The sequence below is a fragment of the Manis pentadactyla genome, chromosome 13 (genome assembly GCF_030020395.1).
Source record: "Manis pentadactyla isolate mManPen7 chromosome 13, mManPen7.hap1, whole genome shotgun sequence".
NCBI classification, from domain to species: domain Eukaryota; kingdom Metazoa; phylum Chordata; class Mammalia; order Pholidota; family Manidae; genus Manis; species Manis pentadactyla.
In genome coordinates this window covers 57,880,296-57,905,149 of record NC_080031.1, presented here as the reverse complement: position 1 = coordinate 57,905,149, position 24,854 = coordinate 57,880,296, and the positions used below count along the sequence as shown (strand labels likewise).

The 24,854-nt window shown below is 43.2% G+C and overlaps 1 protein-coding gene across 3 annotated transcripts; it reads right to left on the bottom strand.

Annotated features, from left to right (window-relative positions):
• Positions 1 to 151: 151 nt before the first annotated feature.
• On the bottom strand, positions 152 to 14,352 carry ZFP62 (ZFP62 zinc finger protein). 3 transcript variants are annotated; one of them, XM_057490388.1, is made up of 3 exons: positions 10,997 to 11,095; positions 10,368 to 10,483; positions 152 to 4,697 (listed from the first exon to the last, which is right to left on the bottom strand). In XM_057490388.1, the coding sequence occupies exon 3, from the start codon at positions 4,585 to 4,587 to the stop codon at positions 1,981 to 1,983; it is 2,607 nt and encodes an 868-aa protein (XP_057346371.1). In that variant the 5' UTR covers positions 4,588 to 4,697; positions 10,368 to 10,483; positions 10,997 to 11,095; the 3' UTR covers positions 152 to 1,980. The 3 variants fall into 3 exon arrangements, with proteins under 3 accessions (XP_057346371.1, XP_036763879.2, XP_057346370.1); XM_036907984.2 differs by lacking the exons at positions 10,368 to 10,483; positions 10,997 to 11,095 and adding an exon at positions 13,984 to 14,352; XM_057490387.1 differs by lacking the exon at positions 10,368 to 10,483 and having other exon boundaries at positions 10,997 to 11,014.
• Between the last annotated feature and the right edge of the window lie 10,502 nt (positions 14,353 to 24,854).

Below are 24,854 nucleotides of genomic sequence, written 5' to 3'. Positions count from 1 at the left end.
CAGACCTTAGTGCTGCCTCCCTCTTCCCAGCTAGTGGCCATCACTTTCCTCTGAACACTAGAGTTCAGCTCAGCATCAGGGTGGCTTTGCTTGTGAACTCTCATCTCTCCTGTATTTATTCCTGCTGCCTAGTGCCTAGAACAGTGGACTGTGCCTATCAAATCCTCAACAAGCATTTGCTGAATAAACTAATCCAAGTCTGTGAAAAGGGTCAGGTTTTCCAGTATTCCATGTAGAGAAAAGAGAAAGTGTGGTTGTGATATTCCAAAGTTGAGTGGACTGGCAGAAATGCTTTCTCCTTCTCCCTTAGCCCCATCCCTCCCCAGTCCATCAAAACTTATTAGTGGGGACTTGGAGACAAAGTGTAAGTTTAACACTCCCAGATAGAGGCTGGGAACCTATATAGCTAAAAACAGAAATCCTAGGGAAGCCAGTAGCCTATGTGGTCAGAGAAAAAACCAGCCAACATAGGGAAGACAGGAAACTATGTGACTACAGATTATTCTTTTGTAGAGTGAATTTTGAGGCAGAGAACTGAGAATTCAGCCTCTACAGATAGGTCTCACTGAGCATATTCTTGGACAGGTTACTTCTCACAAGACTCTCCTTTTACCCTGTTACCTAGTTAACAGCTTTAAAAAATATTTTGTTATATTCTGTTTCTGATGCAACCGTTTCTGTGTGGTGACTGGTCAATCTCACAGCCTGCCCACTCCCAGGAGTTATGTTCCAGCCCCAGGTTTAGGATCAATCAATTCTGCACTTCTGATTTCTCATGAAACCTGAGCAACCAGTCCTGAGGATTAGTTCCCTGCTGCCCAGCCTGGTTTGGATCTGGTATAACTTACTCCACAAAGATGTGACACACGAATAGCTTTCTCTGCATATTGCTCCATGTGAAGTCAGTCACAGCCTGTTTACTTTGGAGGAATTTATTGGCATTCCACCTCATCTCACAACTTTATGGCCAAGACAGAGTAAGCCCTGAACAAAGTATTCATAACATTTTACAACAGACAATACACACATGTAGTGTATCAAACCTTTAGAGTAACACATTCCAAACATTTAACAGGCTTATTAAGCATGAATTTCTTCCTATCCCTTGATTATTGGTAGCTAGTTAGCTTTTTAGCTCCTGCAATAAATGCTCTCCTCAGCATTTCTATTCATGGGAATCCCTGAATAAAATCCTCATGTAGGGGTGAATCCATGTTGATGACATATTCCATTAGTTACTGATGTGCTCAATTTCCCCCCATTTATTTGTACCTTTTATTTGTACCAAATTGTATGTGAGGTTTTCATCAATCACACATTAATCCATTGAGGGGGTTCATTTGAAATTTTTAAAAAGTTTCACCCATTCAACTAGTGTATCATAACATTACAACAGTAGTTTTTTTTCTAGTGACTCTATCAGATTTGTCTATGCTTTTTACTCTTCCTACAAAATACATATTTTCAGAATTTGCCATCACCCCATTATATCGTTTACACTTCAAGATCACTACTATTAAATAAATGTATATTCCCTGAAACCTCTCTCTCCCTGAATCTGCCTATTGGAGGCCATTCTTCTTCCCACTGATTAATGTCTAATTGGGATTCAAAACTATACCTCAATTTCCCATTTCTATTCACAGAATTTACCCAAATATGAACGTTCTGGTGGTGATCATGTGACTTGTAATGGAAGTCCTTTACTCATCCGTTTTCTTATATGTCCAGAAATGTCTGCTGATATTGAAGATTTTTTAAATCATTAGGTTTTATCCCAAGTATCAACTATTTTATATTCCATAAGGACTCAACTACCTTGACAATGTAGGCCTCCTTGCTGGCTGTGATTGAGGATCACATAGAAAAGACTACTTGTGGTTTCACCAATACTATGTAAATTATAAGGACCTCAGATATCCTTACACTCATCAGGTTTTTCTTCCATATGAGTTCTTCGAGATTTGGTAACTCTGCCTCCTACAGAAATATGCTCACCCTGGTCCCATCTAGACCATTGCCTCCATCATGAGTTCTCTTCTGCGTTGTGCCACTAAGATTTCCCACACTTGTCACATTTATTAAAGATTCCTCTCCATTATGGGTTCTTTTATGCTTGGTGAGATTTGATCGGATATTAAAAGCCTTCCCACACTCATTACATCTATATGGCTTCTTTCCAGTATGGATCCTCTTGTGTTGGTCAAGGACAGATCTATAATTGAAGGATTTCCCACACTCACAATTATAGGGCTGCTGCCCACGGTGGATGCTTTTATGGTTGATGAGACTTGAATGTGAAATGTATGCCTTCCCACACTCATCACATTCATAGGGTTTCTCGCCTGTGTGAATTCTTTTATGCACTGTGAGGCCCGAGCTGTTCCTGAATGCCTTCCCACACCTATCACACACATAGGGTTTCTCCCCTGTGTGGATTCTCTTGTGTTGAGAAAGGAGTGAGCTGTAATTGAAAGATTTCCCACACTCAACACATTTGAAGGGTTTCTCCCCAAGATGGACTCTTTTATGGCTTATCAGAGTTCTGCTTGAGAAAAAAGCTTTTCCACATTCATCACAAGTATGTGGTGCCTTGCCAGGGTGGGTACTTTTATGGTTAATAAGGCTTGAATGTGAGATGTAGGCTTTCCCACACACATCACATTTATAGGGCTTCTCCCCAGTATGGATTCTTTTATGTACTTTAAGGCTTGAGTTGTTTCTGAAGACCTTCTCACACCTGTCACATTCATAGGGTTTCTCTCTAGTGTGAACCCTTTTGTGTTGAGAAAGGAGTGAGGTGTAATTAAAAGATTTCTCACATACATCACATTTGTAGGGCTTCTCCCCAAGATGAATTTTTTTGTGGTTTATAAGGGTTCGGTACGTGATAAAAGCTTTTTCACACTCATCACACTTATAGGGCTTTTCCCCAGGGTGTATACTTTTATGATTTATAAGGCTTGAGAGTGAAATGTAGGCTTTCCCACATTCTTCACATTTGTAAGGTCTCTCCCCAGTGTGGATTCGTTTATGTACTTTAAGACCTGAATTATTTCTGAAGGCTTTTCCACATTCATCACACCCAAAGGGTTTTTCCCTTGTATGAATCCTTTTATGTTGTTCAAGAGCAGAGCTGTAATTGAAGGACTTCTCACAATAGCTACATTTATAGGGCTTCTCACCAAGGTGGATTCCTTTGTGGTTTTTAAGGCTAGAGCGTGAAATGTATGCTTTTCCACACACATCACACTTATATGGTTTTTCACCAGTATGTAGCCTCCTGTGGACTTTGAGGCCTGAATTGTTTCTGAAAGTTTTCCCACACAAATCACATACATAAGGTCTTTCTCCAGTGTGAATGGTTTTATGTTGAAGAAGAAGTGAGTTATAGCTGAAGGATTTTCCACACTCCTTACACTCATGGGCTTTCTTCCCAGGGTGGATGCTTTTGTGGACTGCAAGGCCTGAGCTATAGCTGAATGCTTTGCCACAGACATCACACTTGTAAGGTTTCTCTCCCGTGTGGACCCTTTTATGAACTATAAGGCCTGAGCTGTTCCTGAAGGCCTTCCCACATTCATCACATTTGTAAGGTTTCTCTCCAGTGTGGACGACTTTATGCTGAATGAGGAGAGAGCTAGAATTAAATGATTTCTCACACTCATCACATTTATAAGGTTTATCTCCAAAGTGGATACTTTTATGGTTTAGAAGTGTTCTGCAAGTAATGAAGGCCTTCCCACACTCATCACATTCATAGGGCTTCTCCCCTGTGTGGATCCTTTTGTGGACCCTCAGGCCAGAGCTATTACTGAAGGTTTTCCCACAGATATCACATTCGTAGGGCTTTTCCCCAGTGTGGATTCTTTTGTGGACTCTGAGGCCAGAGCTGTTCCTGAAGGCCTTCCCACACTCACCACATTCATAGGGTTTCTCCCCAGTGTGGATCCTCTTATGCTGGTCCAATACAGAGCTATAATTGAAGGACTTCCCACACTCATCACACTTACAGTTCTTCTCCCCAGAATGAGTGCTTTTGTGGTTTATGAGGCTGGAGTAGGACATGTAGGCTTTCCCACATTCCTCACACTTGTATGGCTTCTCCCCAGTGTGAATCCGCTTGTGGACACGAAGGCTTGAGCTGCTCCGGAATGTCCCTCCACAGTCATCACACTCATAGCGTTTTTCCCCCGTGTGCATAATTTTATGTTGAACAAGGCGGGAATTATATTTGAAACATTTCCCACACTCTTCACACTTATGTGATTTCTTAACAGAACTGGTTTTCTGCTGTAGACTAGGGTGGGAGTTCCCATTAACATTCTCCACACACTTGCCTTGTTCACTCCTCTTCTGTTCTACAGGGACAGTCTGGTGGGTAACATGTTTTGAGCTTGGATGTAAGCTTTTCTCAGATGCCTCATCTTCCTGTTCTGTCTTTATATTTGCTGTATTATTGGCTTTACCAGTCTTTGCCCTGACACCACTTTTATCTTCCTTCATTCTTCTTCCCTCAGGCTTTTCCAACTGATTCTCTAACTTGCTATCCCAATCACAAGTTTCACCAACTTTAGATTCCTGCATGTAATCCTTGTGAAGACCTTCCACTTTTGGCCACAGAGATTCTGCATTTCCAATATTTTCATATTTTTCAGTTGATTCCTCATCCTCAGTGTCTGTCTTCAAATGTGACACTAAACCAAGAAAATGAAAATGATACCTGTTCACTTTGTTTAGAAGAAAGTGGAAGAACTTACATCCAAATTCACCTATTCACTTTACAAATGTTTACTGACTGCCTGCTGTATGATAGGTACCACTTTTAACCACTGGGGATACAATGGTAGACATGCCAAAACTTCTATCTCTGCAGAGCTAATGTTAAAATGCTAGAGCCCTGAATTTTCAATGGAACAAAAAGCTTTTCTAGTCTTACATAACAGCTTAGCATGAGAGCAAGCTGAAATGGGTTGGAATGACACACAGAACCAAGGGCAACATTGATGTTTTTGAAAAATGTCACCTACTCATGGAAAAACAATCAGAGGGTAGAATAAATCTCTGAAGAGGGAACAGAAAAATTAATAAGATAAAAGTTAAGAAGACATAATCAGTAGAAAGCAGGCAAAACTAAAGAGGAGAAATCAGTACCTGGGTGGAGATATCAGGGAGGTGGTTATGAATCATGGAGATAGTCATGTCAGGGATAAGAAAGCAAACAAACTGCAGCTGACTGGTGTTCATTTTGGCCTCTTGGCTTTCCCTTGCAAGGAAAACACTGACTCTGGAAAATGGGTAGTCAGGGAGGAATTCTTACAGAAAAACATGCTTTGGCCTACCAGGCAAAGAAGCTTTCACTCCTACTTTATGAAGAGGCTAACTGCAGTCAGAGCATATCAAAGATTAGAAGCTAAAACACAAATCAGACAAAGGAAATAATACTGCCTAGGTTCAAAACCTCACTGTATGACCTTGAGAAAGTTATTTAACCTCTTTGTGCCACAGTTTACTCATTTGTAAAATGAAACAAGAACGCTGATCTATTAAATGAGGTAATATATATAAAGCACTGAGAACAATGCTTGTTACTCCCTGAGTGCTATATGCTTTATTATTATTTATTTGAAGTCAGATTATTGGATCAGGGTTGAAACCTGGAGATGAAGCACAGGACTTGGGAAAGGTAAACTTCCTAAAGCAGATTTTAGGGTTTAGGCAGGACTCTATTCCCCTGAAGGCACTCTATACAAAGATAGCACTCCATCCACATCCACCACCTGACAGACTCTAGAGAACAAAAGAAACAGGTCTATGCTTATTATCCCCCAACCTTAATAATTAGACTTAATTAAAATCTGGATCTCTACTCTTGCCCTGGCTCAGACTTTCTGGAGTCAGTACTCTGGAATTCTGTCAATGCTACTTAGAAACTCTATGTGAGCCTTGAGGAGGAAGCAGGAATGATAAAAGGAAAGCAAGATTTAAAAGGCGAGAACTCAGCAACAGGAAAATAAAGCACCACTCAGCGGGACATTAAGCCAAAAGATGGTTCAGCTACAGAAGCTTCACAAAATGACTGTAAGTACATCCAGGTAAGAGATCTTCAGAGGTCACTGAGGAATAGTGGCACGGTCTAGTTCCTTCTCCCTTTCTTTACTACCTTGGGCACAGCAGTCCATGTCCCTTAAAATATGGGGGCTACTGAGTGGACAGTGGAATTCCAGAACCATCAACAGTAACACACCTTTTATTCATGCCCTGAAGCCTGTTCTCACACATATCAGGGGCCCTGCTCCATTCATTCCCTTTGGCCTTAGCCCTCTATGTCCATACATCTTCAGCCCTCAGGAGATAAAGATGTTCAAGTTCCTACAGCCCTAAAATTAAATCCCGTAAAATAAGTGCATAAAAATAGCTAGAGAAAAACAGAAAATGAAGATCTTTGGGGGGTACACTAGTGATTAGTCATACTAGAAATTAAAACAAACCACAAAGCGTCTGTAATTACACAAATGTGGTACTGGTGTAGGTACTGGTGTATAGATAGACAAATGGAGTAGAATAAGAGTCCAGAAATAGCCCTTACAACACATAGAAATCAAGTATATGATAAATATGGTAATCAATCACTGGGGCAAAGATGGTCTTCACAACAGTGTCAGAACAATTATAAAGCCATTTGAAAAAAGATAAAACCAGATCCATTCTTTACACAGGAATACACTCTAAATGAAACAGAGCTCTAAATATAAAAAAGTATTACACAGATTCTAGAAGAAAATGTGGGTGAATGCCTCTGTAACCTGGGAATACAGAAAGTTTTCTAACTATGATCCAGATTAAGCAAATAAAAAAACAGTATATTTGATATATAAAAATAAAAATAAAATTGCATGGCAATAATGTCAAAAGCAAAATCAAGAAATAAATGTCTAAGGGGAAGAAAATATCTACAACATGCTGATATATAAGGGCAAAATCCCTAAAACATGAATAATTTTCAAAGACTTGAGAAAAATAGACTAAAAATCCTATAGAAAAATGGGCAAAATACATGGAATCCACAGATATTAAAATGGCCCTTAAATATGTTTTCAATTTCACTCATAATAAGAGAAATGCAAATAATTATGATACCATCTCATATGTCAAGTTGGCAAATATTAAAACCTTGACAATACTCTGTTGGTGAAGCTGTTGGGCAATCAGGCACTGATTCATCACTGGGAATGCAAACTGGCATAACCCCTGGGAATTTGCCAATATCTAACATAATTGTATGCATTTACACTTCAAAACAGAAATTCCATCTAGGAATTTATACTGCAGTGCCTCTTCCAACAATACAAAAGTATATATGCACAAAGTTATTCACTGTAGAACTATTTGTTACTACAAAGTCTGGAAAATGACCTAAATGTCCAAGCATTGAAGACTGGTTAAACCAGGGCACATACACCCAAGGGAATATTAAAGAATGAGGAACAGTTTTATGAATTGACTAATAGAAATTTCCAGGATATACACTAAGTGAAAAAGAGCCTATATACTATATTTTATATAGGAAAGAAGGAAAATAACAAAACAAGCATATATCTGCTTATCTTTAAAGTAAGGAGAGATACCAGAAACCTATGAAACCTGTTATCCATAAGGGGTAGGGTGGGGTAAGTACAGCAGAAGAGATAGGGGAGAGAGATACTCTTAAGTACAGCTTTTTGTGTTGTTTTTACTCAAGGAAGCATGATAATGTTCTGCACAGAGTAAAATTAAATTAATGAGAATGGAAAAGGGGGAAATGAGCTACACAAGAAAGCAAATGGAAACAAATGAAGTCATCTGTGTCTCACATAAGTAACCACAGGAAGGAAATAAAAAGAAATACAGAGCTAATCCATGTAATTACATACAGAATATGCAACATATGCTACATACTCTGAAGTATGTAGCATATCTTCAGAAGGGTGGAGGAGGCTGTGGGGAAGTGCTGCAAACAACTGAACATAGCTGGTTTGTTTTTTGCAATGGTATGGGCAATGTGAGTTTGAGACAATTTTAGATGTGTTACAGGACTAAGTGTAAGTGTGTTGATTTAGTTGTGGGGCAGGGCTCTCCTGGAGGAAGAAGGGACATAAAAATATGGACTAGGGGAAGGCAAGAAAAGAACCCTGTGGGGATGAATCAGAGGTATTGGTGCCACCTACTGATTTTTAAATTCTATGTATGTGTGTATGTGCACATATAAATGCATTCATATTCAGATGTCAGTGTGTATATGTACATATATTCCCTAGCTCTATGCTGAAAAGCCAAGAAGGAAAAGCACCTCAGTGGTAATGAACACATCTGGCATCCTGTCCTTGGTCTCTACAACCATTGCTTACTAAATGGAACCGGAGTCCCACAGAAAGATGGCAGATTCCAGGCTGGGGGCAGGATATATACAGGATGAGCTGGAGCATTTTGTTATTCCAGCAAGTAAGGAAATGCTCAATAACACCATGGGGGCATGTCACAACACTATAGAGCCAGCTTGCACACCCAATTTAGGCTCCACAATAATTATGTAATGAATTATAAACCATTGAAAATAAGATTTCATGAGACCACACAGATACAAACAGGGGAGAGTAAGAGACTTCTTGCTTACAGCAGAATACCAGGGTCAGCTGGTAAACGTGGAGGGAGCAGTAGAGTTGGAAAAAACAAAATTGGCATTCTGCAGCTATCAGAGTAAGGATTGGATCAGGGAAGAATTGTTAATAGATTCTAAATCTAGGGGGAAATTTTGACAAGGAGCAGTATATATTCATGGTCTTAAAATATTCCCCCCAGACTAAAAGGGAAAAAAATAGTAATTACACAGACATAAAAAGAGCTAAGTGTTCCTGCTATGGTCTGAGAAATTACACAATGCTTGGCTAGGTCGGGGGAGATGGACATCATGTGACTCCAGAAGTGACACCCTGAGGACATACACCTAAAAGAATCCATTACCTGCACTGAATTGCAAGTTAACATCAAGTAAATCTACTAAAAGATATTTGCATTCTTCCAAAGCATCATTTTCATAAAAGATGAAAAAAGGCTGTAGAAATGTTCCATATTAATGAAGGCCAAAGAGACTTGACCACTAAATTCAATACCTGACCTGCAGTGGATCTGAACTAGAAAGAAAAATTGTTATAAAAACTAATTGCATCAACTGACAAAACTGGAATATGGTAGATTAAAGTATTATTAACCTTAAATGTACTGAAGTTGATAGTTGCACTGTAGTTATGCAAGACAATATCCCTATGCTTAGTAACTTTATATACTGAAGTATTTAGGGATGGGCACTATGATGTATGTTATCCTCAAATAGTTTTGAAGAAAATTGTTATGTATTAGAATGAGAAAGGCAGAAAAGACATTAAGTAAATGCTCACTACAGTGAGTATAACAAAGGATTATTTTTACTGTTATTCTTGAAATGTTTCTGTGCATTTGATATTTCCAAATAAGAAGTTTAAAAATGTCAAAAATTAAATTGAAATACCCTCAGCTCTACCTCTCCCTCCCTTGTACTGCTTTCACCACCCTGCCTCCTGTTCAGCCACCTCAAGAAAGTGTTCTTCACGTCCCAGCTCCCCTTGTGCCTACTCTACTCAATCTGATTCCTTCCCACTCAAACCATGCTGCATTAACTTCTCTGGGGCCAGTGCCAACCCCCCAACCTGCTGTCCTTCAGATGTTCCTGGTGCCCCTGCTCCATACTGAACCTTTTCCCCTGATTCTACATTTTCTCCCTGGGTAGGAGCCCCATCTATAGTGGTAGGAGCCACATCACTCCTACCAACTACCCATCTCTGGTCCAGACCACTCTCTTCAATTACAGACCCTCACACCCTCCTATCCTCCCCTTTGCCTAAATCAGAAGTGGGCTCTTCTCTTTCCCTCACCTCTCCACATCCAAAAGATCCCCTAAAACCAGCTTAATAACTCCACTCCCATTGAAGGCCTTAGGCCCCCCTAAATTCCCTTTCGAACTTCTGCTAGTCTCCCTACCTTCATTCTTATCCCTTCAACAACTGTCAAGAGTTTGGAAAAATGCACACATGGTCCCCAAACCAAGTCCTCCCAGGCTACTTAGTGTGGCAAGAAGCCTTCTCCAGCCAACCTCCTGGAGTGACTTGGGACACCAAATGGGCCAGGCTAACCCACCCCTCACTGCACTGTACTCACTGATCCTTGGTCCGGATGGACCCCTTTCTCCTGAGTCTGAGGGTCTAATTCCTCATCCCCTTCATGTCCTCTGGGATTCCCTGTTTAGCTGCTGACTGTCCTGGTCTGCACCAAATCACAAATATTTCACTGCTTACCTCTCTAAACAAGGCAGATGCCAGGAGGCTCCCAGTTTCAGTCCTGTTTAACCTGCTGTTTGGGTGGAGGCACAGTGTCCCATTACCCAGTATAGTTCACCTAATCCTCTTAATGACTGAAATCAAAATAGATCAATATAAGTGTACATCTTCACTGAAAACAGATGTTTTACAATGAGATTCATATTAATCAACACTGAAACTAAGAAAAGGTCAATCAAATACACAGGGAAAAAACAAGACATAAAAAGAAGTAAGTGTTCCTGCTATGGACTGAATGTATGCCCCTCTCAAATCCTACTGAAATCCTACCCCCCAGCCCCCCACCAATGATGGTATTATGAGGGAGAGACCTACTGGAGGTGCTTGGGTCATGTGGGTGGAGCCTTCGTGAATTAAGGTTGGGATTACATGTTCTTAGGAAAAGACCTCACAGTGATTCCCTGATGCCTTGACCTTGGACTTCCCAGCCCCCAGAACTGTGAGAAATGAATTTCTGTTGTTTATAAGCCATCCAGTCTGTAACGGTTTGTTATGCAGCCCAAATGGACTAAGCTACTAAAACATAAAGACAATCAAGAGGATGTAACAAAATGTTAAGATATCTTCCCAAACAATAAAATACATACTAGTTTTTCAGTTACTTCTGAGGCTAAATGTTGCCAAGGAACTTGGATTATTATCCATAACCTGCTTTTTTCTCAGGCACTGGGTTACTCTGGGGGAGTCTGTAAAGGACAAGATAGAAAATATTTTAGGCTTTGAGAGACACATGACTCTGTCTCTTATTTCTGTCTGTTTGCTTTCCTTTTAACATTCTCTTAAAGATGTAAAAACCACTTTTAGCTTGCAGGTCATACAAAAAGAGCAGACCCAGCAGTTTGCCAACCTGATATCAAGGAATCGGTTAATTGAATATTTGGTATGGTAACAGCTTTATGGCTATATTAAAAGTATCTTTTTTTGTAGGCTGAAGTATGCTAAGATGAAATGGCATGATGTCTGGAATTGCCTTTAAAATACTTCAAACAAATAAAAAATAAGAAGGAGAAGTGAAACAAATGTAACAGAATCCTGATAATTGTTGAATCTGAACTATGGGTGTATGAAGTTTATTGTACTATTCTACTTTCTGGTGAGTTTTTTCCTAATAAAAATTAAAAGAAATAAAGATTACTTATACTGATTGTGGTGGGAGACTGGATTAAGGGGGAGAGAACTGAGTCCTGGAGTCTGGGAGGTTATTATAATCCCATCAAGACTGAGATGGTGGCTGAATCATGTGTACCCTACGACACAAGAAAAGAATCACTCCAAAAGCTGCATAGAGAAGGCTGAAGCGTTTTAAGTTTTTAAATGTTCTACAGGTTGGATGGGGAACTTCTCTGTAATCAGTTCTCAGCAGGAAGCATGACCCCACAGCTAAGTTACATCAGTCAAAAAAGTGTCAGCCACAGAATGCCCTCCACTCCTTGCAAATTACCTGACTCACAACCTCTGGTCACCTCTGTGCCTGTTCTTCACATTCCACCCCTAATGCCTAAAAATGCTTGCACAGACAATATGAACTTCCCCCTAAATTCTTGCTGTGCCTGCCCCAGAGAGTCAGAGCCACTTCTCAAAAGCCTAGATAACTCACAAGAGAATGGTAGCCCACTGTGGCTGAGAATTCCTGCCTATTAACAACGAAGTGCAGTTAAGTAACACACCAGCAGCTACTCTGGGCTTCCAGGGTACTAACCATATTCCACAAGTCAATCTAATATCAAGTGTCACGCCTGGATTCTGTACCTTCACTTCTTGGGTATTATATTTGACTTGGAGATGACCAGAGAAAGAAAAGAGAAAACAAGAGGGAAGGTGAACACAAAATGCTCACTAACTCATGAGAAACAGCACCTAGGAAGTGGGAGAATGGGCCAAATGAAAGATTGGACTAAAGAGTGGAGAGAAAGGTGATATACAGGAGAAAAGAGAAAATATAGTTTGTGCTTTAGTTACTACATTTAGTTTAAGAGAATCAGAATTGTGAACGATCAACAAGAGTTGGTTCTACTGCTTAGAAGGAAAAACCAGGTGATTTTTCCTTAAAACTAAAAAATGAAATAAAACATTCTCATACCTGGTAGTGGAGAAGAGATTTCTAGTCATCCTGGGTGATAAGGTAAGCAAAGGAGACTCTAAGGGAGGCTGAGAGATTTTCTGAAGCTCAAGGGGCAAAGACTGGCTTAAATAAAGTCATTAATAGGTTTATTAGGCTAGTATAAGGCTAAGTATCATAAACGCAAATCTCAGGACACAAAAGCTATTTGGTTTCATTTGTTCTTTACACATTGAGTGACATTAATGATCTGGCATGATTAACAATTTACCAATAACTGGCTGAGTTAATGTAAAACAAAAGCTATTTTGATCAATATTTTGTTAAGTGCCCTAGTACAATATTGAGAGCATCACTGTTTGAAACAATAAAATAACTGGAAACAACCCCAATGTCCCTGAACAGTTCTAAAAAAATTATGGAACATTCAAAACATCCAAACAATGGCCAATCCACTACCAGAGTTGTTTAATAATACATTTTAAAAAGCTCTAACGATGCCTAAAATGGATTAAGAGAAAGAAGGGGCCATAACTTTGGCGAGTACCCTATCACCTGTATGAAAAAAGGGGAACTAACTACATTCATGTTTGCCAGTTATTTGCATAAACTCTGGAAGGCTACACTCTAACAAATGTAGTTGCCAAAGGAAATTGGGCCTAGGAAGATAGCTCAGACAGAACAAACCTTTTCACTGCTAACTCTGTATTTTAAACTGAAACATACTAATTATTACACATTTTAAAGTGTTATGAAGCATTTAAACAAAACCCTCGTGTTTTCAAAAGAAAACACCGGGTAGCCACCTAGCCCGAACATTAGAGCAGGACACCCAATCATCTTTCACGTCCTCACCACCTGGGTCCCGGGGGCTGTCCCCGGGTCTAGGAGCCTCCTCAGCTTGCGGAGCCCCCGGCAGGCCACCCGTCTGCATACGGTGAGCTTCCCCACAGCGAGGGCGAGAAGCGCGGCCCGGACACTGGGTCTACACCTGCGGCAGGAATCTCAACATGGTCACCCCAACCCAGGGGGAAAAAAACGTGGGGGAGATCAAAACGGATCACCCCGCGGGGTCCCACTAACGCTCGTATTCACTCTTAAGACAAACTCAACGGCCATGGAGACACACAAGGGCGCCTATTTTAAAGCCCTAATTTTCAGAGTTCTCCCGCCTCAGACAGCAGCGAACAGTCGAGAAACACGGGGAGGGGCCCCAGCCTTTCTCCGGACACCGGGCGGCCCTAACCCGGTCCTGGCCCGCTCGGGCGGCCGGAGTTGGAAGCCACAAGGCGCCCAGTCCGTTCCAGGGGCGCGCCCTACACCCCTCGGCCGGGCAGGATCTCCCCCCGTCCACTCCCCCGGAACGCGCCTCCTGAGGTATGTTTGGGGAGGGAACATGCTTCCTCCCAGATACCGCGCGCGACCCGAGGGGCAGCCAGGACCGGGCCGAGAAGGTAAAAGCGTGGCAGGCGAAGGCCGGGGACCGGGAGCACGGTTGGCCGCGGACTCACGTACTGGCTTTAGCGGCGCCGCGGGAGCCCTGCCGCCGGCGGGACAAAAGCGCGGACGGCCCGCCCGGAAGGACGCGTACGGGCTTCGGAGCACTTCCGAGTCTTCTCTGGGAGGCTGGAGGACGGACTCGGTGGTCTTTCCCCCCGGCAGGACACGTGACCTGTGGCGCCGGCACGTGGGTCCTGCTGTTTATCCAGTGCTCGCGAGGGGGCCGAAGCATCTGGTGTGAGCTTTGCATTCCGGCGTGGGGCCGACATTAAGGCAAATATTAACTGGCTCAGTAAGGCAAACATCTAAGGACCTGTGCACCTGAACCCGTAGCTCGTTACGAAGTGGGGCCGCGGGGCGCCCCGACGGAGGCGGAGCAGCGGCGGCGCCTGGGGGCGGGGTCGGCCTTCTCAGAGGGCCGTGAGGGCCGGGGGCGGGGCGGCGGCCTGAGGCTTCCAGACCCCGGAGGGATCTCCGAAAAGGGCACCAACCCTGCAAGGGGTGCGGGACGCAGGGCCCCCCGGGGTCGCCCCAGGACCAGACAGAACCCCGAAACCTGCGGCGAGGCCGGCGGGACGGTGACCCCAGGTGTGGGCTCCTGGATCCCGGCCTGAAATGACTTTGAAAATCTCTCCTTACCTTATAGTAACATCTAAATATTTTTCATCTTAAATTTAAAGATTTGCAAAAGACTTTTGGCCCACTGTGAATTAAGTTTGTGTTTAAATTTAAATAATTTTAAGTTGATACTTAAAAAGGCAAAACTAGTTATTTCAGACCTATTCAGCGGATTCTAAATCCACAATTTGATACTATCGTTCACTTTAACAGAAATTTTGCATCTTTTCAGGTTTTTTTCTTTGAAACTACGTTTTTGTTTTATTCACTCCTGAGACTTTTATCGTAATCTAAAATAGTTTCATTCTCCGTGCCTCACTGAATGTTATCCTAATGAAAAAGTTTTATGCTTTAAGTTTCATTGTTCACCCTAACACTTCTCAGTAATGAAATTAGAAATTAGTTGTTTTTCACTCGTTTTATTTTCTCGATTAGCAACATTATATATGGTACAAAATTTTACTGTCAATTCTTAGACAAAAAGTAAAATGTTTTGGAAGCACAACTTTTAATATGATGAACTTCTTTTAACACTTCAATTTGTGCAGAGTACCTGGATGAATTTTACTCATCACTGATGTGAGCCAGTGTTCAGCATCAACTCTACACCTAGTTTTCATTTTTTACAGATGCAGGTACTGGGTAGATGGGAGGGAATAAAAGGGGTGTCTGTAGGGAAGGCTCCCGCCCCCCCCACTGTCACTACTGTTCTATAAGGACAGCTGTCCGCAGCTTCACCCCGGATGTCTGGCCTTGAAAACACAGAATATTGTACCCATGAGTAAGGAGCTGGTGTCGGGGTTCTTGTTCACGAAGCCAAAGAATGAGCTCCACAAACACTCAAGGTAGGAGAGCAAGGTACAGGCTTTTATTTAGAGATAAAGTGAAAGGACAGAGCTCCTGGCGTCTGGAGTGGTGGTGCGTTGTCTAGGGGTTTTATAGCAGTTGAGGATTTTTGAGAAGAGGAAAGAAAGCTTAGGGGTGTGGACTTACTAAGTGGTTCCTGAATATTTAGAATTAACACAAGCAACTTCCTGCTCTGATGATTTCTTCCTGAGATACCAGCATCTTGGTCTGGGGGCATATGAAACAAGGCCACCTCCCAGCCCCCAAGGTGGGCTGAGGTATTTTTTGCTAAAGAGTAAGTTAAGAATTTCTAACGTCTTAACTTCTTGGGTATTAAAATGCAATCTTATCTTTAAGGTGGAATCCTAGTTGCCTTTTACTGTGTTGTTTACAGCTGGGCCTGCATGCTAAATTAGTTGCCCAGTTTGCAAATCACCTTATCAGATCTGAAGGAGGAAAGATAGCACATAGGCCTGGGCCTTTTAGCATGTTAAAGTGAGTCTTACACATGATTATAAATGATTAGCATAATAAAAACATATGCTACTCTTCTTTATCTGGGGAATATTAACTGACCTCACTGAAGAATGAATGACTCTAGAGCTGAATGTTTAACACAGAGTTTTAGTAGTGGGTTTCCTTGAATGTAGTTAAATTGCTCTGACTGCAAATATCTTGCCTTGCTTTTTCCAGAGGCCCTCACCCTACTCGACTACACCCACGGACCCTGTCTTAGAGCTAGATAAGGGCCTTGAAGGCCAGACACCTGGCCGTGAAGGCCACACACGTGCACATCTTCAATACTTACGTAACCATGAATTAGCACAGTAGCAGTATAAAAAGTAGAGCTTTATGCAGAATAAAGTGACTTCTTTTGAGCACCCGCCATGATGACTCCCACCTCCTTCTTTGCTCTTCATTGCCCCAAGACCTCAACAGCAACCCCCTAGACCCCTGCAGTATCCTTTAGCAGCGCACTGGACTCCATGCCAGAACTCCACACACCTGGCAGTTCAGTCTGGGCCATTGCGAGGTGTGTTCTGTGTTAGAGTACACCAAGGTACAGCCAACCCCAGGAAGTAGTAGAGCCCCAGGCCCTTCAAGCAAAAGTACTTAAGTGAGTTGAGGATTTGGAGTCAAATCCCCCAGAGCTACCCCAAATGGTAGCCTAGCTGCATGTAGTTATTGAGCACTGGAAAATAATCTGAATTTTTAACTACATTTAATTTAAATAGCCACATGTGGCTAATTCCTCTTTATGAGACAGCACAGCCCTAGATGTTTCTTCAGGCAGTCCTCACAATGGCTCCAGGAGAATCCACACTCCAGATTAAAGTTTGTGGTGTTGGCTGGCTGGTTCCCAGCCCTGGCATGGGAGGACTGGGTCTCCTTTTAGGCAGCAAGGTAGAACAATACTTCTGTCCAGGTTGGGAGACTTTGCTCAGTGAAAGGTAGTATGAGTATGAGGAGGGAGGATCATTGGGAAGGCATGTAAATCATCTTAATAAAGGTGATTTTTATTTTAGATGATGGTTTTTCTTCCATGAGCCTTGTTATAAGCCAGCCACCTTTTATTTGAGCTTGTGTCTTCACACACACACACCTGTCTTTTCCAACACCCATCTCTTCTGTATATCTACGAACCAGAACAGAATGTCTAGACCTGCTCTGTGGTATTGAGACAGGGACCATGGGTGTAGCCAGAGTAGGGTGAGGGTCTCCGGAGAAAAAGCAGAGCAAGGTAATTGCAGTCAGAACCATGTAGCAATGTGCAAAGATGTCCCTAGTGAAACTCTGTGATAAGCATTATGCGAAGTCAGAGTCACACTAATTCTCTAGGGTAAAGATACCAGACTAGGAATATAGTTATCATCAGTGAGATCAGTTAAAACTCAAAAGGCCAGCAGCAACTTGGCCTGGAATGTTCGAGTGTTCTGCAGATAAAGAAAAGTGTCTCAGCATAACCCGTGACTTCACTGTATCAATTTAAATCATGACACTGTAAAATTTACCTTAGCCTGCTTAAAGGCCCAGCTTATTTTAACTGTACCTATGTGCTGTATTTCCTTCTCTGATCCTAACCAAGTAATCTTCAACCTAGGAAAAAGACTAATTTAGTAAGCAAGCCCAAGTATAAACAGCCCAAGAAGTTAATAAGTAAGATTCTTAACTTACTTCAGCAAACAGGCAACAGGCCAGCCCACTTTGGGGACAGGGTAGGCGGTCTTAATTGACATGCTCCCAGAGGAAAACTGCTATCTTGAGAAAGAATCAGAGTAGAAAATTTCTTCTATCACTCATCAAAAATGAGCATTCTGGGACCACTCAACAAGTCTGCACCCCTAACCCTTTACCCTCATTCCTGAAAATCCTCAACCACGCATAAAACCCCTAGACAATGAGCCAACCACAGACTCTCTTGTCCCCTCCTAGCGTGAGCCGGGAGCTCTGGCCTCTCACTTTATCTCTAAATAAAAGCCTGTACCCTGCTCTCCTGCCTTGAGTGTTTGTGAAGGTCATTCTTTTGCTTCGTGAACAAGAACCCCGGCATCAAAAGTATTACAAAAAATACTGCTCTAACCACCTGCCTTAAAGCATTAGAAGAAAAAACACAGGAGACTTCTTTGATCATACTGGAGTTGGGAAGGGTTTTTTTTTTCTTGCTGTAGTGACAAAACCTAGAAAGCATAAAGAATAATTCATTCAAATACATACAGATACAATATTTTTTGTGTGGCAAAACCACCACAGGAGAAGTGGAGGTTTAAATAACTAACTGGGAAAAAATATTTGCATCATATATCAAAAAGGGTAACACAATTCCCTGATAGACAAATATCTCCTCCAAAACTAATTAGACCAGCAATCCAATAGAAAAATGAATGCAAACCATGTAGAGATGCCATTGTTCTCTTAATCAGAATGGCAAAAATCCGAAAGTTAGATGCCACACCGTGGTGACGAGAACAGACAGCCCTCTCTGTGCCAGTGGGGGCACAGACTTGCCCAGCCTGGGAGCAGACATGTGGTAGTAGGGTCACCACACTCGCATCCTTTGCCACATCCATCCTGCTCTAGGAATTCACCGTGCTGGTGTCATCATACACTCGTGAAACAGTGTATGAAAAAGTTACTCTGCAAAACTTTTTAAAGTAAAAGGTTGGAAAAACCCCTAAAATTCCAAAGTAGGGAAGTGATTAAGTACATAATTGTGCCTCCGTGTGGATTAGTTTGCTCAGGCTGCCGTAACAAAGTACTACAAACGGGGTGGCTTAACCAACAGAAATGTATTGTCTCCTAGTTCTGGAGGATAGAAGCCCAAGGTAAGGCATCAGCAGAGTTGGTTCCTTCTGAGGGATGTGAGGACAATCTGTTCCATGCCTCTCACCTAGTGCTGGTGGTCTGCTGGCAATCTCTGGCACTCCTTGAAGACATACCACCCCATCTCTGCTTTCATCTCCTCACAGCATTCTTCCTGTGTGCAAGTCCGTGTCCAAATTTCCCCCTTTTATAAGGAAACCAGTCACACACACACCAGTAGGTTGGATTAGGGTCCTAACCTACATCTGTATGAGCTCACCTTAAATAATTGTGTCTACAATGACCCTATTTCCAAATAAGGTCATTGTGTGGTCCTAGGGGTTAGGACTTGAACAAATGAATTTTTGAAGGGGGGATGATACAACCCATAACAATGGATTAATATCAGCCATAAAAAGAAAGAGGAAGCTCTTTATGCAATCTTATGGGAAAATCTCTTAAGATGCAAAGAAATCAACATTGCAAATTATATTATGCTGTGCTTTGTGTCAGGATGCAAAGAATGTGGACATATTTGTGTATGTTATAAAAATATTCCTGAAAGTTTGCACCAGAAACAACTAATATGGGCTGTCTATGGGGATATAACTAGGTTGCTGGAGAAGCAGGGTGGGAAGGAGAATTTCCAATGCACATCATTTGTATACTCCTTGCATTTTAACCATGAGAATGCACTTTTATTCAAAAATTAAATTAAAGGTAAGAAAACAAATGGAATCAGACTACTAAACTACTTTCAAGACGACTTACGTCAGTTTATGAGGCACCCGACCATAAGTAGAGCCCTTTACGCATTTGCCTCTCCAGGACTGGGTTTTAGCAAGTTTGTCTTTTCACTAAATTTGCAGGCAAAAAAAAATAGTATCTTTATTTAATTTGCTTACCCTTCCAGTGATCTCCTCCAGGGACTACCTGCCCTTCTTAGGTCAAGCATCCTCTTGACTTCTTTTCTGGAGTTTTCATTCACCACAGGAACACATTCTGTGTTAAAGAAATTCACCTTTTGAATTTGCCATGAATGGTGCTATCCTCTTTGCTGCTTGCCTTTTGATGGCGATGATTTCCTTACACACAAGCAGCTTTTAGAGGACGTGTAAAATTCGTGGGTGGCAGGTGTCGCTGTTGAGCTGCAAGAATGGACATGGAGAAGCCTGAGTTATTCTGAGGGCTAACTCACAATCCCGGGAAAAGATCTAGAAGAAACAACAGCTCTCTACCATTCATATTTTGGGACCCCGTGCAAGAGGGGATCTGTCTTTTTTCTGGAAGTATTAGCTGAAACTTTCATATACAACGATACTTAACAGTAGGGAAGAGTTTTAAGTACTTTACGTGTATTGATATATAAAATCTTCTCAAAACCCTCAGATGAAGGCACTGTAGATAACCCCCAATCTACAGGTGGGAAGAGAGAGGGGAAAAATTGCCCAAGGACACACAGCTGGGATCTGTGCCATCTTGGAAATGCTCTGTCCTAAAACAGCTTTGGCACCTGCTGGTCGGAGCCCAGCTGCCTGGTTGCCTCCTGTGGTTGCTCACAGCCCACAGGGCGCCAAGGCCGGGTAGGAGGCCCAGGGATGCCACACAGGCCTCTGCTGACTCGGCCGGAGGATGGCAATTTTTTTTTTAAGAGAAAGAATTGGACTTCCTGCTGTACACATGGACTAACTCAGTTATATAAGACCTTGGGGAGGCTGAAAATCAAAGGCGCTGTCCTTCGTTTCCCTAATTTGGAGGGTGAGCGCATGGGAAACGGCACCCTGTGCGAGGTGTTTTCTGGAATCGTGGTGGGCTCTGCGTTTCTTACAGCACTGGGGGCAGTGTGACCCTGGGCTGCCACTTAACTCTCCGGTCTCGGCTTCCTCCCTGGAAAGCAGGTATAGGAGCAGCACTAACTTTATGGGGTTGCTGTCTGGGGGTAAAATTGTAACATTTCCAGAATATGTCGCCTGGCTTTAGTACATCTGCATATCAATAGGCGTTCAGAGGCAGAAAGAAGTATTGTTTTAGTATATTTGCATTATTCCTCAAGGGTGGAGAGAAGACATCTCCATATCAATGGGTAATTACCTGGGCAACCGAGGGCGTGTCTTAACCTGAGAGGTTAAGGGGAGGCGGCTGGCTTGCTTGCTTGCTGGCTTCTTCCAGAGCCGAGAAAAAGATGGCCCGGGACTGCAGTTTGTGAGCAATAAACGGGTTTTAAACTTTATTTCTCCCTTTGGCTGATTTTGGTTTTTACAGGTATTTTGCCCCGGGATTTCCTTTCCCCAAACTTACAACAATCTTCCTAGAATTCATTTTAGAATAAGAACTTCCCTTGCCCGCAGTGAACTGATTGCCTGCCCCATTACCAGTTACTCATTTTTTACCTTCCCTATTGATCTGAAACACTTTAACATACAAACTATTATTTAGAAAAGGGTCTGTGGCAGGCACTGACCTGCCTGCCATCTCATGTCCAAGTAGCATTCATTATCATAGTGGTCACAAAACTAAGCCAGATCATAAATTCCCTAGTAGTCTAGGCTTTAGACACAGAAGTGATTACACGACAGAGTGCCAAGTGCAACAGTAAAGTGGTAGCAGGGGGCAGGAGGAGAGGGGCGTAGGAAAGTCTCCCGAGAGAGGAAGTTAAACCATCTCTAGAGTGATAGAGACCCTGGTAGGCCAGGGAGTGATCATACTGAGGGTGCAGTAAACAGGGGCGTGTGTGTGCGTGTGCGCGTGTGTGTGTGGTCCGCGGACTTCATTCTGCAGGTGGGCCACATCTGCTGTCTGAGTCAGGGAGCAGCTCTCATCTCCATCCCACAGAGAAGCCCCTGGCCCAGGCCAGTGCAGGGCACTGCGTGGGGCACTTGGTCAGAAGACAGGCTGGCAGGGGCAGCACCACCTGTGAGCACATCCAGGGTATTTGCCAGTCAATGGGGGATGGGAGTGTGGGGGGCTTCTGCCTGCAGCAGGGAGGGGACCTGCGCTCCTGCCGAGCGGTTTGCCCTGGGGTCTGGGCAGAGCCACAGAGCCCCTGGACACCAGTGCCAGGACCTTAGGGAGTTTTGATTCCACTGTACATGGTGTCCCCAGCAAGGCCCCCTCCGCAGTCCTGAGACGCAGAAATGGGAGGGACAAGGCTGTCATCTGGGGGCTAAAGTGTCACTCTTCAGGCATGAGAAAGAAAATCCGCTTTGAGAAGAGAAGCCAAGAAATTGGCTATACAAATGTAATCAAGTTTATGATCAACCCAAAATCAAAGATGCCAAGAGAGCGGTCTCGGAGAGGCAGGCCTGGACTGGGGTTTCCATGTGGGGTGACTGTTGGATCCTACTCCTCCCTACCCTGTGGGTAAAATTGTAACATTTCCAGAATATCTCGCCTGGCTTTAGTTCATTTGCATATCCTCAGGGGTGGAGAGAAGTTCATCTCCATATCAATGGATGATTACCTGGGCAACCAAGGGCGTGTCTGAACCTGGGAGGTTAATGGAAGGGGGCTGGCTTGCTTGCTGGCTGGCTTATTCCAGAGCAGAGGAAAAAGACAGCCCGAGACTCCAATTTGTGAGCAATAAACGGGTTTTAAACTTTATTTCTCCCTTTGACTGATTTCGGTTTTTAGAGGTATTTTGCCCTGGGATTTCCTCTCCCCAAACTTACACTCCTTCACACACACATGCATCAGCCGTTCCATCTTCTTCTTGGCTAACATCCCCCAAATTATAAGGGGCAGCAATATGCCCAGACCAATCAGGACTGGCGTAAAATGGCCAAGCACCGTGATCTCTACTTTTCCAGATATTCCATTTTCCAGCGCCACCTTTCTTAAAGGCTAGGTGAGCAGTTTGGGCCATTGAAATGTGTGAGGAAGTCCGCTGTGGCTTTAGGAAATTGTTTTAAATTAAAAAAAAGAAAACAAGTACAGAAGAAAGCAGGCTGATTCTGCCTGTTCCCTCTTCTTGGTTAAAGGTCCATGCGATGTCTGGAGCCCCTCCTGCTGGCTTGTCACCATGAGGCAAAGCAGAGGAGGATCTAAGACACTTGTCTGGGGTTGGGGCAGAAGATGGGGTGTGATGGCTTATTGTGTGTCATCTTCCCTGAGCTGCAGAGTGCCCAGACATTTGATCAAACATTGCTCTGGGTATGTCAGTGAGGGTGTTGGTGGGTGAGACTCCCATCTGAATTGGTAACTGAGTAAAACAGACTCCCCTCCCTGATTCCTGTGGGTCCCATCCAATTAGTTGAAGACCTGAATAGATCAGTCACAAACCTGTCAGGAATTCTGTCACTTGACTGCATAAATCAGAGGCAACAGACATGACAGAGAAGTGGAAAATACTCATACTGAAAGAAAGAGCGGGATAAAAAGCTGAATACACTGTGAATGATTTAAAGAGACACACAGAAAGCCATTCTAGGCAAAGAGGCTGGAAAGATATTCAAAGTGCTGAGCGGCTGTTCTAGGTGGTGGGCTTTTGATGTTTTTCCTTCTCATATGTTTTATAAACAAAGCTCAGTTTGCTCCTGCATTTGGTTATGGGGGGGAGAACTGACATGTACTTAAAAGAAACCCTCCTTAGTCCTCCTTACCCTCACTGGCGATCTGACTGGTTACCAAGGGAGCAGAAGTGAGATGCCTATCTTTGTGAATATTTCAGTTTCTCATAGATGAAGTCCTACCATGAACTAGTAAGTCAGCATTTGTGGTGTATGTCAACTGTCAGCCTGGACAGTGTACATCAGGTAAGATGGACAAGACTGAGTTTTTGCTGCGTAGACACTGGATCACCGCAGGGACCTTTGTCAGAGCTGGCAGGGCCCACAAATAGGAAGTCACACAGTAACACCCACAGTAACTGCAGCCAGCCTCAGCTAAGCACCTACTGTGTGCCAAGTATGGGCACTTCACAGACCGTCTCACTCACTCCCCAGGATGACCCTGTGTGGTAAATGCTGTTGGTACAAAAACCAGGAGGTAGAGACAACGCATCCCCGTGTGACCGCAATTACCAGGAACCCCACCACCAACTCAGGAGCAGACCCAGGGGAAAATGAAGATAAAATGTCCCTGAAGTGTTAATGCTACAGAAATAAAAAGGTGTTGGGAGAATGCACAGAGGTTTTGGGGGATAAACACACCTGAGACTTTACTGGGCAGCTCAGCATTCTAAAGGGAAGGAGTTACTCATGAGCTTTGGACTCACTTTGGACTGTGATCCACTTACAGGTATCAGGGGAGAAAAAATGTCCATCCTGGCTTAGATTCAGTGACTGGGGGATGTGAACTTGACTAACGAGAAGCATGCTAAAAGGAGAAGATGGTGTGTGATTTACCTTGCATCTTACTTGAGGTGAGTTCATAGAAGAGGGATGAAACTGAAAGGAAAGGTTTGATTAAGGAGCATATACACCCTTCTTAAAGGAAAGAGGTTTTTGGGTTTCAGGGGCGATTTCTGGGGAAGTGATTAGGAAATATATGGGAGAACTAATGGAGGATAAGGGTTATCCTAGTAAGCACCTACTGTGTGTCAGACTTACCTCGTCTGCACAGACTTATCTGGGGTACAGACTCTGTCCATCCTCCCTGGCATGGAAGGGGAGCAGGCCTTCCCCCAGGGAAATGAATGCCCGGCTCCTTGGTGGATGAGGGGAGGGCAGTGAACTTTTTCTGTATCTGGTGATTCTCAATTGCCTTCAGCCCCAAATAATCTTTATGCCAAAGTGACATATTTTGGAATCTCATATTCTGTTCCCTGTCAGAGGTAGGAAGGGCCACATAAAGGTGAGATACAAGAATACCTTCTATGTTTTATCCCTATTTAAAGAACTCCACAACTTTCCAGGGGGGGAAAAATCATAATTCCCCCCCAGCCTGTGGAAATTTCGCTTCTCTAAGCTTGGCAGACTTTCCCTCCATCTCCTGGTGCCCCACACCACGTGTGAAGATGGTCTGTGCGCTGCGGAGGGGCTTCTCCGCTGTTCTGCTCCCAGATTCCCTCAGAGGACCCCACGGTGAGGGCTGGTCCCCACGCTCTGTGCAGGACCCAGAGGAAGGACAATGAGCTCAGGGCTAAGATTTCCAAATAACCCTGCGGAACACCTGCCACTTGGCTT